This window comes from Haplochromis burtoni, unplaced genomic scaffold, assembly GCF_018398535.1.
Source record: "Haplochromis burtoni strain Fernald_Lab_line unplaced genomic scaffold, NCSU_Asbu1 Contig_139, whole genome shotgun sequence".
NCBI lineage: Eukaryota > Metazoa > Chordata > Actinopteri > Cichliformes > Cichlidae > Haplochromis > Haplochromis burtoni.
The window spans coordinates 1,553,302-1,568,039 of NW_024582500.1; the positions used below are offsets into that span (position 1 = coordinate 1,553,302).

The 14,738-nt window shown below is 38.6% G+C and overlaps 1 protein-coding gene across 3 annotated transcripts in view; it reads left to right on the plus strand.

Moving 5' to 3' along the window:
- Window positions 1-14,284, plus strand: part of LOC102311362 (gamma-aminobutyric acid receptor subunit beta-3) — an 86,712-nt gene extending 72,428 nt beyond the window's left edge. For 2 of the 3 annotated variants that reach the window (XM_042224477.1, XM_042224479.1), the window contains 4 exons: window positions 1,595-1,747; window positions 8,506-8,753; window positions 10,097-10,165; window positions 13,516-14,284. In XM_042224477.1, coding sequence (XP_042080411.1) covers window positions 1,595-1,747; window positions 8,506-8,753; window positions 10,097-10,165; window positions 13,516-13,887 — 842 coding nt within the window. In that variant the 3' untranslated portion in view covers window positions 13,888-14,284. The remainder of the gene's footprint in view (window positions 1-1,594; window positions 1,748-8,505; window positions 8,754-10,096; window positions 10,166-13,515) is intronic. The other variant, XM_042224478.1, reaches the window with a different exon arrangement.
- The last annotated feature ends 454 nt before the right edge of the window (window positions 14,285-14,738 follow it).

Sequence of the window (14,738 nt, forward strand, 5' to 3'; positions counted from 1 at the left end):
GCATGGCAGTTCCTGCAGGGGTAATGTGTAGGTGACATGGTTTTTATCTTGAAGGACACAGTTATAGAAATAAAAAGAAATAAAAGTGGCATTAAAACTGAACAAATGTTATCTACTTGATAAATAAATTAAGTGAAAACCAAAAGACAAGCAAAAATCATTTTGTTTCAGGGACTCTTTTAAAAAATATTTCAGAACTCATGAAGGCACGAAGGTCAAGGGAAAAACGTCTTTTTTGCATCAATAAAGAATATTTTTCTTCACGTCAACTTCAGTGTACATGTATATTGTCTGGTATGTGTTTGTGGTACATGTATAGACTTTGTTGTTCATTTGTTTGTTGGTGATAAAAATTTGATAGGTAGGTGGAAAAATAATGAATTTAAACCTAGTAGGATTCACTTTCTGGGAACTATGAATATCTTCAGTATAATAAACAAATCCCATATAGTCCAGTTGGGCCAACACTGCATTATAGCCTGCTGGCACGAGACTGTTTTGGGAGTATAATGAGTTAATGTGGGCTTTGTGCATGACATACTAAATAATTCCACTGATCCATCATGATATAAAATGGGGTTTGTGGGTGCTGAATGCTTTAAAAAGTCAAATCAGTCAATAGCACTTAGAGTACATAATAACATTTGATGTATGGCCTGTTTTTGAAATTATATGTTGCCGTTTTTATTGCTATCTAACATACAGCTGGTGCTGAATCTTAATGAGATTGGGTGTGGGTTTTTTTTTTTTTTTTTTAAGTGACTCTATGAAACTCCACACAAGTGTGTAGTTGATTGGACCCACGCTCACCATAAGTAGCTTTGGCTGACACCCACGGATTGGCAATTACAGCATAATGGGCCCCACTTCTCCTCCAATATAAAACAAAAATGGAAAAATGTCTAAGAATAGTGGGAGTAACAAGCCATAGATAAAATCTATATAGAGACATAATGCTAGGAGATTGATGAGAAACCTTGCCACGCCATTTATATCAGCGCTTCATGCACAGTCATGCACAGACTCTGTTTATATTTCAGGTCATGGAAAAAAAATTAATGGCAAAAATGCTCTCTCAAAAGCAGCGCTATAATTTGAAATTCCTGACTTATGAAGCCTCTGAAGCACCGCTACATACATTTATAAAGCTCAGCATTCTTGTAATGCCGAATCCTTCAGAATCCACCCATGAATTATGGAGGTGGATGATGTGGAGAATTGATAAATCAAAACGTGGTGAAATTTTTATCACCGTCCTGAATATTGTGTCACATCTCTCTGATACATGACTGCAGTTTTGTGTGCGCGTGTGAGAGCGAGTCAGTGTGCGTTTGCGCTTTTGAAGGGGATGCTTGTTACCATGGCGACCCATGCTGCTGGGGTTGCTGTGGAAACTGAAACAAAAACACGAGGTGTCCCTGCATGCTTCTCAGAAGAACAAAGTTAAAACATTATCAAGTGAATGCAAAAAATAACGTCTAAGGGATGTTAATATGTTTCATTTTACCAGTTTTTATATTACACGCCATGAACCTTCAGAGGTTCTTGCCTACTTTATCTCTCAACCACTCGTCTCTGTCTCGCTTATCTTAAGGTGCCTACCCTCGACTGTCTCTGAGCTTCAAGCTGAAGAGGAACATCGGCTACTTTATTTTGCAGACGTACATGCCATCAATCCTAATTACCATCCTCTCCTGGGTGTCCTTCTGGATAAACTATGATGCGTCAGCAGCCAGAGTGGCTCTAGGTAAGTAGTGGTGACTGTTAAAGAGCAAGTATTTTTCTTTCTCAGATGAGGTCGGGGACTGGTAGAAATCAGAAGCTGCCTTTCTTCCTTCAGCTTGATTCCCAAAATAGTCTGAACTTCTCCTGTTATTGTGTCTGAGCTTTGGGAACTGGCCTGTAAATGGATGGACTAAATGGTGATAGATTTGAGGAAAAGTGCCATCCTGTATGTCTTAATGGACTGTTTTTATCCATTGTGACAGTTTCTGTAGGGCAAAAGTACAAATTCACTGAGAAGCCTTCACGAGCTACAAATTCATCACATATCTAATGGGCATTATTTAACCTCTACTTGAGTGGTGCAGTTTAGTAGCACTCAACAATGCAGAGATCAAGTAAACAAGTCAGTGGTATGTAATTATGGAGATTTCAAGCTGGAGGCTGAAGCATAGTTTTGCCTTTGTGTAAAGCTGAGCCGACCACACATCAGGCAAGTGCAATGGTCAGGATATGAAGGCAGCCAAGGTAATATCTCAGGTGCAATTTATACATAGTGCTTTCCACAACACTCATACTTGACATGCTAAATAGGTAATTAAGTGTTCATTAAGCTACACCTCTAAATAACAGAGGTCCAGTTCAAGCTTAAGGAGTAAGGAAACAGCTCTACTGCCTATTTCTGAGAGAGGGTGGTCTCTTCCTTTAGTTTTTATAAACCCCAAAACAAGATGAAACTCAAAAGAAGTATATGTGATATAGCTTTTGTTAGCGCTAATATTTTGCAAGGTAGCCATAAACCATGTTTAGCCGTAAGTACTAGCTGTGAATACTGCTGTAAAAACAGCATACTGTCTGTACTAAGATTGTGTTGACCATTTATTAGCAGCAACATGGCAACCAGAGACCACTTCAAGTGACGACAGGCAAAATAACCACTGGTGACTTGAAGTGGGCGAGTCCCGAGTTACACTGTTCTCAACTTTGTAATTGCTAATGCTAACTTCAATGTTGCTTTGCAGTTAGCAAAATAACGTTTTGGTTACTTTGAGCAAATCACTACTTTATGGAGTTTAACTACCCAGCAAACATAGTGAAAACTGTGACATTATTCGATGGATCAAAGCGGTTTGTGGTAAGATTACACCACAAATGAACAGATGTTGATATTTCCTCAAATTTTTGTGTTTCAGCAATGTCTACTCTTACGAAGCAAGAAATGTCAGTCATACATACAACAAAGAAAGAAAATGGATGTGTGTTTTTTTACAGCATTGGAGTGATAAATAATTTAGATATGAAATAGCTGCAATCAGACAGCCACTCTGCATAAATCCAGATAAGTTCAACATGTAATACACAATCAGTTGTGTGTTGCTTACTAGCTTATCTGGATAGTCACCACCATTTACACTCTGTCCCCCAGTATTAGTATAACCTTTTAGAGCAGTCTGATCTAAGTATTTATTAGTTCTCTAATCATTTTTGTTCTAACAATATGTCAGAAAGTGTGTTACATAATATAACAATTGTGTGAAATATCATTGTTTAACGCTACTGGTTAAACTAAGTAACACATTTTTAACCAAACAGATGATGAGATGGTGAGCCTTTCGTTAGTAAGATTTCCCATTGTTAGAGATGCTGTAGGTGGTTGGAGAGAACTAACATTGTCAGATACCCTTCAGGGACTATTTTGGAGCCATTTCACAGTGAAAAGAGAAGGCTCTCTCTGAACTGGCAACAAGCCACGGATTCATGCAGCAAAGCCTCCGCAACCGGCAAACTTTTCCAAAAAAAAAAAAAGAAATTCCAAGTTGTGCTAAATAAATGATGCCATGGAAAATGAAAGCACAGCTTTATGTGCTAATCTTGAATTAGGAATATTTGTAGTTGTTTTCCTTTATTGACTTTTCATAAAATGCTTTCATAACACTTAACTATCCCAACTAGGCAAATTAAGGCAGAAGGGGCCAGACCTTTAAAATCCCAGACTGTAATCAGTTGGCAGTAGTAGCCAACAAGTAGTCAAGTTTGGCTGCAACTAATGATTTAAACGAATCAGTTGATGACTGATTGGGTAATTATTCAGCTTCTAAAAGTGTAAGGTGACCTTTTGAGGTTGGTTGTCCAAAATCCAAAGAAAGGCAATAAATCTGCAGTGCTGCTCTGCCGTTGTGGACAAACTTGACGGAAACTTTCAGGTGTGGCTGGATGGGTGAGCAGTAAATGTTTGCCCAGGGGCCAAATAGTTCAATCTGGCCATGCCAATTGATTGCTGCTTCAGTCCTTCAGTTCAGTTTGTAAGGATAGATAATGGACCAGTAATGACCTTAACACATCATAATGCTTTTTGGAAAACATGTTTTGATCCATTACCTTTCAGCAGCATCCATCTGTTCCCCTGCTACCCTGGAGGGAATCTCTGTGTGTGTGTGTGTGTGTGTGTGTGTGTGTGTGTGTGTGTGTGCATATACTTCTCTGTTACTGCACGGTTTCTTTCCGTATCTTTTCGTCAAGACATGTATGCAATATCCGGTCATTATTGTATGCCTTGGAGTGTATGTCTGCTTTTTTTTGTATGTGTGATAGCTGCAATATCCGGCATGTAGCTCGACAGGCGAAAGGCAACCAGAGGTCCATTCTCTACTCCTGATGGACCTTTTTGAGCTTTCAGCAGATATCTTGATTGTGGAAGAGGCTGTGTGTGTGTGCATGGATTGCTCTTTGTGTCTATGTGTGTGCACACACCTGCCGGTAAAAGCAGTGTAATGATCAGGAGGAAATCAATTCCAGGAGGCAGCAGGCAAACAATTGAATTGTTTGAAGGAGAATCTCATTTTCCTGAGCAATTCCAAAGGATTGCAAAGTTACAAATTACCTGCTTGCACCTTAATCTGGTTGCAAGCTTTTTTCCCACAGTCAGGACCTTTATTCATACTTGTATTATGTGTACAGTTAGGGTACAGTTAGCTGTACAAGAACACTTTTAGAGTAACATAAGACACATAAGTTTGAAATCAGTATATGTTTGTTCAAACTTTTGAAATTTTCATATGGAATTTTTACCTATTAAGAGATGGAGATCTTTTAGCAAAAGGCCGACTACATGTAAGAGAGTTGATTTGAAAGGTCAATTTTATACTTCCTGATGATGGCTGTGTTTAGCATCTAACCTCATCTAACATCTAACCAGTTTAATGTTGACCTGGTGAATGTTGAGAGGTTAAAGTTTATAGACAGTGTGCTACAATTCCAATGTCAGGCTGTTTTAGGTTAGATAATACATATCATAACCATCTATCCATTTGGATAGGTGGGATATACCATTGGCAGGTTACCAGTCAGTCACAGGGCTAAAACCGACAGGTAACCATTCATTCTCAGATTCACACCTCAAGCCACTTTAGAATCGTGAGTTAATCTAACATTCATGTCTTTGGACTGTGAAAGAAGAAGCAATACCCTGAGAAAACCCACACGCAGAGGGGAAAGCATGCTCAGCACAGAGAGGCCACTGATGTGTGGATCACCAGTGAGAACTTAGAAGGTCTGATAAATCTTTAACTCTTACCCCTTGGACATCTACTGGGAGTAACCCCCCAAAAAACACATCTTTATTGATATATACTGAGGCGTCAAAACTTGTCATTAAGGGTACAAAATAACTCTACAAGCTACTGAGTGACCTTTTAAGTTACAAAGGCACATAAGGGGTAGTTTCCAAAGTTTGAGATAGAGACCTATTTGCTCCAAAATCATCTGTTCATGTTCATCAGTCACTTAGCTCCAGTGCCCTCAACAGTCATGCTAGTTACCACTTTTGTTGCGCATGCACTAAAATAACTTAATTTTACTGTCAGAAAAAGTAGAAGTATGTCAGTAGAGTTCTGCTTTCTGCCCCAGAACTTCAAATGCCAAAGCTGAAACTCTACAGACTGCTGCCAAGTTTTCTTAGCTTTCCAAGATGTAAGTATATCTGTTTAGTTTAGTTTGCAGTCCTACTAGACTGCCTGTACCCCTTGAAGAACAAAGACATTTTTCTAATGATTGTCAAACCACATCTTTATGGACATATTACTACATTTTTATGTGCTTTAAGCCCCGCGTGCAGTCCTATCAGACTGACAGTTTGCGCTGTCTGCAAGTGATGAATTGAAGTGTTCAATTAACACTGCTTTGATTTACCTCCTGTGCCTGTCATTTTACAGGCATAACGGGATTCTGTATAATATATCTTTTTCTCTTTTCATAATGTGGAGCTGTGTTCCTAATGGCCTATTGGCACATGATTAGAGGAGATTTGATTGCCGTGCGCCTTTGTTCCAGCTGTTTGGGTGGAAAAGAGATTTGGGGACATATAACAAGAGAAAGGTGGGGGAGGGGACTCTTAAAAAAATGTGCTGCGTGAGCAAAGAGGGAAATCACCACAAAATGATGGCAAGATTAAGAAGCGGGGAACAATGAGACAAGACAAGGTGGGGGGGAAGGAGGAGGGGAGAGACCAGAAGGAAAGGGAGCAAGAGAAACCCCATCAAACTATATTTCTCCCCAAAGAGTGTAACACCGTGATGAAAGAGGAGGGAGGCCCACATGCGCGTGGCCCCTTGATTAAATTGTCCGAACAGGGAGTGAGGGAGGGGGCAAATGAAAGGAAGTGAGGACTGGAAGAAGAGAGGGAGCGAAGGACAGAGATTAATGGTACAGCTCAGCGAACACCTATAAAGAACAAGACTGTCATTATGTGGAGGGAAAAAAAAGAAAACCAGATTGCACCATCCAGTACGGGTGGTGGCACTGAGCACGTGCACGTGCGAGCAAGCTCATGCGCATTCAGACCTGCAGTGCACACACGCGAGTGCTGTTTAGCCTTGTAATGTGCCAATAAATCACACGAAGGCTTGGACAGACCTTAGCTCTCCTGCACCCTCCTCCGCGACCCCCCTCTGACTGCTCCATGTCTCGTTGCTCTACTTTATGGCACATGAACCAAAAACCTTTGTGTGAGTTAAAGAGAATTCAGTGTTCATGTTGTTTGCCCATCCTTTCTTACGGTGGGTGCTCAGGGGTCATCGTAAAATGCATTGACCCTCATCCAGTTCTATATGTGGCTATAATTTTACGAGGCTCACCTCATGCTGTCGTTCTGCCATGTGTGAAGGTGCTCTTACTGTCAATGGTGTGTTTTATCCCTAGTAGTTAAGGTTACCAGGAGCTGGGGGCTAGATACATGCAACACTATTCTGATGAGTTATTTCTGCTTGGTAACCAAGGGGGCAGTTGGATGTTACAAGGCAGACCTTTGAATTTCAATGAGGCAGACTTTGTGCACCTACCTAGCAGCTTGTGCCTGCTGATCGCTTTTATATTTGATCCTGTTTACAACGGGCAAATTGTTTTATGAGGATTTTCAAATCAAATACATGCCCTCACCCTTGCTGCTATTTCTTGCTGTTTCTCTGGTTCTTGACGATAGCAAGCACCATAATCTTTTTTTTTCTCTGCCAGGTCAGTCGTGCTCGTAACTAGCAATGGAAACAGCCACAGTACAAACATGTTTTTTGTAAAAATAGCCTTGTTACTGTAGTAACGGCAAAGACATCTGCTGGAGTTTTCAGTGTGACCTTAAGGTTTTGGTCGAGACAGCAGCATCTGTTTAAAGACAGTCTCGGACTAATTAAGCGTCAGATATACCATCCAGGATTGATTATGAAGATTGTTTTTTCTTTCTCCGAGGCTTCCTCATGACCAGACTTCCTCCACAGTTTGTCTTTGAAACATTTTGCTGAGTGATCTAAATCCAGTAATGTTACTGTGATTAGTTTAAAAGCCTCAATTAAAAGGATAACAGTCCGAGAGGTGAGGGTTTTTTGTTTGTTTGTTTTAATGAGGTAAGCCAAGATATGCGATTATATAGGGCAGCAATGGCATACTACATGCAAGTGGGTTTTTAAATATTTCGTGTGTAAGATACACCCAACAAGTAAGCCAGATGTTAGGTTCAGCTTCTTTGCAGTCTAACATGTTTTGAGCTTTTCTTTTGATTCTTATTGTCTATTTAGTCAGACCCAGAAGACCTACCTGCATTTTTGTTATTTTCAACAAGGTACAATAGCATAAAAACACTACAATACATCCATATAAATCAAAAACCTCATCACTTCTTCATGAGCATGTCAAGACATGGCTGCTATTTTTGATCGTCGTGCTGACCTCCTACTCTGTGCCTTCTTTCATGGATCTCAAACTTGTGGAAAGAGCAAACGTGAATTGTTGTTTCAGGATTCTAGTAGACTTCAAGAGTAACATCCTAATAGAGAAAATTCATTAGAGATGATGGGGCTGTGCCAGCAAATGGTACAAAAGTACACAGGAAGATGATTTTGAAGATAAAGCCAACTAAACTTAAGTCATGTTGTATAAGCCCAGTCCATCACCTCATTAGATAAACAGTCCAACCAATTGTTATCCCTTTGGTTCAGATACCTAGTCTTTCTAAAGTAGACATGTTCGTCCTTAACAAGACTTGGATTTCTTAAAGTTGGCACCATATTTGCCATAGCTAACATCTCCTGAGGGCTACTGACATCTCTGTTCTATACAAACTATATAGTGCGTAGCCTTGAGGATTGTTTCTGGCAATTTCATTTTCTCTCTTTTTTCTATTTAAGAAGAAGTGTTTTAGTGCTTGCCGAGAATCTGTAGACCAGTTGTTGTCTCTGCTGTAGGCATTTGCTGTAAATATATAGATCAAAAATACAATGTTTTTTCTTCTATTTGAAGGGATCACCACTGTGCTAACCATGACCACTATCAACACCCATTTGAGGGAGACACTCCCAAAGATCCCCTACGTTAAGGCTATCGACATGTACCTGATGGGCTGCTTCGTCATGGTTTTTCTGGCCCTGCTTGAGTACGCCTTCGTCAACTACATCTTCTTCGGGAGGGGCCCACAAATGCAAAAGAAACTGGCAGAGAAGGCAGAAAAGGCCAACAACGAGAGGGCGGCTAAGTACGACGCGGCAAGGGTAGGTTTGAATTTGATTATTGATCACTGGATACCTGGGTGTGTATTATCACAACAGCAGCAGAGAAAACCAAGGAATCCGGGAAGTTTGTTACATATTTGTGAATATTTCAAATCTGCCACCAAAGCCAGCAGTGAAAATGCTTTGCCTTTAAAATCAAAAGCCAAACATGAAAACTTTCGAGTCTTCTTCATTCTAATTTCAAATGCCATCGTTATTGTTATTTAAAAATTAACTATTTATTGTTTTAAGATATTTTTTTTGTTACCAGCACCTGAATACTACTGACAGTAAACATGTAGGTAAGAGTTTTCTAAGCTTAATGTAGCCATAGTGTAGCTGGTGTTGCTGATGTTACACTGTTTGCGTAACTTCAAAAAGTTAATAGACAGGCCCAAATAGGAGGCTTTGTATATACTATAAGTTTGAAGTGAGAAGTTGCAGGATTTAGCTCGGCAGGAAGGCTGATAAAATGTGGCGTGGGTGATAATACGTTGTAGATACTGAATAAAATTTGAACACTGTCTATTTAGCTTTAAAGGCAAACCCTGCTAGCATGCTATATAGCCGACAGCACGGCTGGACGGCAGCTGGTGCGCTGCCAAAACGTTCTGGGAGTGTGAGTACACTGAAGAGAAATGTCTTGCCAAATGAAATGGTGTGATGCTGGACTTGTATGTGATATATGTAGCTGCTTTCAGAAGTTTGTTTTTTCTTTTTGGCAGTGCATGCTAGTAAAAGTGGACCAGATCATTGAGAACTTGTACCTGCTCAACTCTAGCTGTATGTGAGTACCAGCGCCATTGCTGGACAATATGGCCATTCTTTAGCACCAAGAAAATAGGAGAAAAGAAGGGCTAATATGTGCTGTTCTATAACTCCATTGATGGCTTTTGTGATTTGTCGACATTAATGTGGAATAAGTTTGTCCAAATGCATTTTGTTAATACTCAAAATTAAAAGGATTCTTTTCTTTTCAACAGTTAAGAGTGAGGTACTACATTAGGGATTGTTGCCTGTTAGACACTTTTGAAAATGAGTGAAAAATGTGAATGACATGACATTTTTTGTTGTACTGAAAAAATATGAATGTCCACAGTCCTAGCAGGATAACTAAACCTGTCAATGGAGCTGTATGTTAGTTATTCTCAAGAATAATTATCAGTTTCTTTACTTTCATATTCACATATCAGGATATGTATAACAAAAGGGGAACGTTGTATGCTGTTTACCTGCTTTACTTTATTCATAGTGTTCAGTCACAAAATATATTGGTTAAATGGAGAAAAAAAAGTTTCAGACATTTGTTCCCAACATGTGGCTGAAAATCTTCATCTCCTCAGGAGGCAGGTAGTAGGACCGCGTCCCTAAAACGGTCCAATCAGGTTAAAGGTCTTCGCCACTCACGCTCGGTGAGTTGTTTTGTTCAGTGAGACCCTTCAATTCGCCGTCATCATCAGCAGACATGGATGCGTTTTCTTTTGCCTTGATGCAAAAATATTTCTCCATCCATGTGATAAACTGAGCAATCGCAGACATCTCCATGACATCGCAGATTTGCCACATTGGTGTTTCTGATATGACTTGTTTCCTCCTTTCAGAGCTCATTTTGAATGCATGCTGTCTGTATATCTTTCCTCATTGAAGTCATCAGTGAAGCCATTTCTTTCACAGTGCATGTACGAATGTGGTGAAGCAGTCCACCTGCCAGTGGGTAGTCACTGCAGAGGTCCCCCACCATGCACAGTGGTATACAAAACAAATGAATTAATCTGAATATAGGGAACGAGTGCAGCATATTTACAAAGAAAGATACTAAAGTGACTGTTTTATTTGATTTAATAACATAAGACTTGAAAAACAGTTCATATTTAACCTCAGGTTTATTACACTCCAAAAAGTTGTATTGAGTCTAGTGATGATTGGTAGCCACCATAAGCTTTTTTATTATGTGGTAATTCTTGATTACTGGAGCCCGACTGATATATGATATTTAAGACTGATACCCATATTTGGTGATTTAAAAATCTGATATTGCGCTGTATCAGACAGTATATTTTTTCTTTTAGACACACAAAAGAAACAGATTTGCCTAACCTTTTTCCATAACCATTAATTTATTTACTCCTTCGGTTATTGTGTTTGTGGCATCCCAGACACATTTGACAACAGGGAAATTGCATAATCTCTACGCAACCATCAAATTGTTCAAATAGCTAATAATGTCATTTACTGGCATGACCATAAATCAGTCAGACTCTGGTGAAAGCAGTACATGCACTAAAATCAGAAATGTAGCTGTACTACATGTTAAATATAAGTACAAAGATAGATTTCTACCTATTTCCACAAGATTTGGAATGTTGTGTAAAATAAAAATAGAAATGAGTGATTTACTAATTAATTAAAGCCTGTGTTAAATTAAAAATAGTACAAAGACAATTTATCAAATGTTAAACCCATAATGTTTTTTTTTTAAAGAATATATGCTAATCTAGCACATTTTTCATTAAATTTGCAATAAAAATATGTTTACCACTCTACAAGGCCTTCTTTGACAGAGCTTTTCTTAAATGATATAACTGAGAGAGAGTAGGAATTTGTAAAGAGCCATGATGTGGGCATATCTCTAGAATGCATTTTGGCATTATCTTTCTGAAACAATTAAGGCCATCCCTGGAAATAGTGTCGTCTGGATTGCAGCATGTGATGCTCTAAAATCTGTAGTTGCTGTACAGCATTAATGTTGCCTTCACATACGGGCAAGTTGCCATATGCTTCCCAATTAAAAATATGTCTTAAATTATTTGAAAATCAGTGTATATTGACATTTTAAACAGTATAACCTGTTTCCAAAAAAGCCTGTATGCTAAGTGCTTCACATCACCAGGTAAGCAGACTAGAGATAGATCACAGTGCTTTAAAAAAACAATAAAATATTCTGAAATATAATATAGTGTATAGCACATAAAAAAATAAAACTTCTGGATGGGGTAGTGCATAGGCTAATAATTAGTAAATCAAACACCTCACAATAACAAGCTTCTTGCAGCAGTTTTAATTCTAACTCAAACAAAAAGGAACCATGGGACTTCCACAGTTGCTACATTTGCATGAGCAATCACTACTTTTCATTAATGTTGATTTGTCTATAATCGTAAGCATGGATTATGATGTATTGTATCTCGTGTTGAATTTAACTGTTGAATATGACAATGAATGAACTGAAATAACTTCTATTCAACTGATGTATCAGGTTAGCAATTTAATGTGTTATCATGGACTATATTGGCATATTAATGTGCAGCAGCAATGCAACATGATTACAGTTATAGTCACAATGTTTTTAAAAAAAGTCAATTCTGTGAATATTTGCATGTTAAAATGTGACAAATATGTTTTTTTTGGTTTTTTTTTTTCATTTTTGATTTTAGCAAACTGAAGACCTAATTCCATATAGTAAATGCGTTCAACGTGCTATTCAGCCAAAGCGTGTTGTAGCTTCTCCAAACCATTGCTACAATGGAGTGAATAAGGAGTAGAGGGAGTAATCCTGACTAACTCCACAGAGACAAAACTCTATGGAAAACGACTCTTCACTTGTCTCTTATCTGTGACCTCAGGAAATACTTTTCAGTTGAGTTTATGGTCTCAATCAGAATGGTGTTCGTGCATTAATGAAACTCAACAAGGTTAACGGACATGCAACTAAGTTAGCTAGCTAGCCATCGAAAATTACTCAAAAATGGGTTTTTTTTAAAAAAAAAAGAGGGCATCTCATACTGTGAATTTAAAGTTGAAAGTTACAATAATTTGCCTTTTACAACTTGAAAAATAAAGACCAGTGTCCTCCGAATGTCAGGTGGTGTTACATATTTCCAGTCTGGATTATTGGTTAGCCTTGTTTTGGACAGCCGATGTTCCATTACTGCCACCTGATAGAACAAGCTCACTTTGATTGCATAGAACAATTGTGTGGGCTTTATGCAGAAAAGGTCAACAATGCCTGACAGATACATTTGTTTATGTAAGCTGCCAAAATCAACATTAATATGAAGTCTACGGTAGCTCCTATTTATTTTTATATGATGTGATGCAGAGTTTGAGTAAAACTAAGCCATCCATCCTTTGAAGAAATACAATAATCCTCGAAACTTTTTCAACACTTTGTTTTGAAAGTGTTTGAACCACAAGGGTTCAGATAAAAGAAAAAAACTATGTTTGATATGTAATCTCATGGGGGAATTCAGATGAGGTCGGGCATGAGAAAAGAAAAGAAAATGCGTAACAGTGCTTTAAAAGGAGCCTCCCATTTTTGCATCCTAATAGATGCAATGTCATACTGGTGGAAACAAAGTAGCAATGAGCCTAACAAGGCCCATTTGTTACTTCAGTATTTGTATTGCAATGTATGTTTTCCTGTTTTCCTGTTTTTCCAGTGTTAGTTCCGTTTTTCAATGCAAGATATTTTAACCGTTTGAGGGCTAAGTTGCAAAGGTGATGGGACCCAACCCTAACAATAATGCTAATACTCACTCAAGGGGCAATCAGAAAATGCTTTTTTTTTTTTTTTTTTTTAAATTATATTCTTCTCCCAAGAAACAAAAAAATAATCATTCCAACCAATGGAGCTAGGGTTCGGGTGGACTTTAAACCCCAGACGGCCATGAAAATCTTTCTTTCAGGATTCCTTCAATTCTTGGTCTTGGAGAGAAGGTTCCTAAAGTGCTGATATTCATAACTGTTTTCTTTCTCCATTCAGGCAGAGCCACATGGTCATGGGAACATTCTGCTGACCACCCTGGAAATCCATAATGAAGTGGCAGGAAGTGAGATCACCACCAGCGTGGCAGACATTAGGAACTCTCAGTCCATGGTGCAGCTGGACAGCACTGCCTCATCGCACATCCAGTATCGCAAGCAGAGTGGCGGAATCGGTCCATGTTCTGCTAGCCGTCACTCCCTGGACCGCTCCGCTCAGATGAAACGCAGCCGCCTGCGGAGGCGGTCCTCGCAGTTAAAAATCAAAATCCCCGACCTGACGGATGTAAATGCCATTGATCGCTGGTCACGGATCATTTTCCCTTCCGTGTTCTCAATCTTCAACCTCATCTACTGGCTCTACTATGTCTGATTGGACTGTTTTGTTGAGGTGTTTTATTCTGGTTTGTTTTTTTGTTGTTGGTTTTTTTTGTGACTTTTTTCATTTCATTTGTTTTTCTTCCTTTTCTCTGTTGCTTTTATACATGATGGAATCTGCCACGTTGAAGACTGTAACACAATAAGACAAAAGTGAAAAAGAGACTGAGAAAAGACTACCGAGTTTTGGACCAAGTTCTCATTTAAGTTGTTTTTATATTTGCAGTGTTTGAACCCTTAGTACCGAGTTCTTTTTATTTTTGAAAGTATGTACTGTAATTGGGATTTGTGACAGTCATTTCCCAACACATTTGCCCTCTCAGTAATGTGTAAATAGCAAGATACAAAGCCAGCAATTGAATAAATATTACAGTATTTGCAAAAAAGAAAAAGAAACAAGAACCAGTTAAGTTAAAGATTTTTCTAATCAAAAAAGTAAGAAATCTTTATACTACACAGGTGATCAGATAAGTGCAGGCAACTCCTAGAAATCATTTACCCTATGCACTATTAATGCATGTAATGATCAGCCGTAGAAGAAAAAAAAAAAAAGAGTACTTTTTGCCTTCGGTAATAGCACAACTTCACAGCAACAAACCAATGTGTGTTTGTTTATAGCATTAATAATATACTTCCTACTAAATACAATTTATCATGCATTGAACTGGTAAACCTTTACCCAAACACAATATCTTCAAACTCTTAACATCCCCCAGGTCACTGGCAACCCATTTAGGGGTAGGTTTAGGCTAATATCTACCCTTTTTTAAAGACTTTATCACCTACTTGGAACATCCAGAAAAAAAACTGTACGGCCAAAATGAATGTACTTCATTTGAAAGGTAA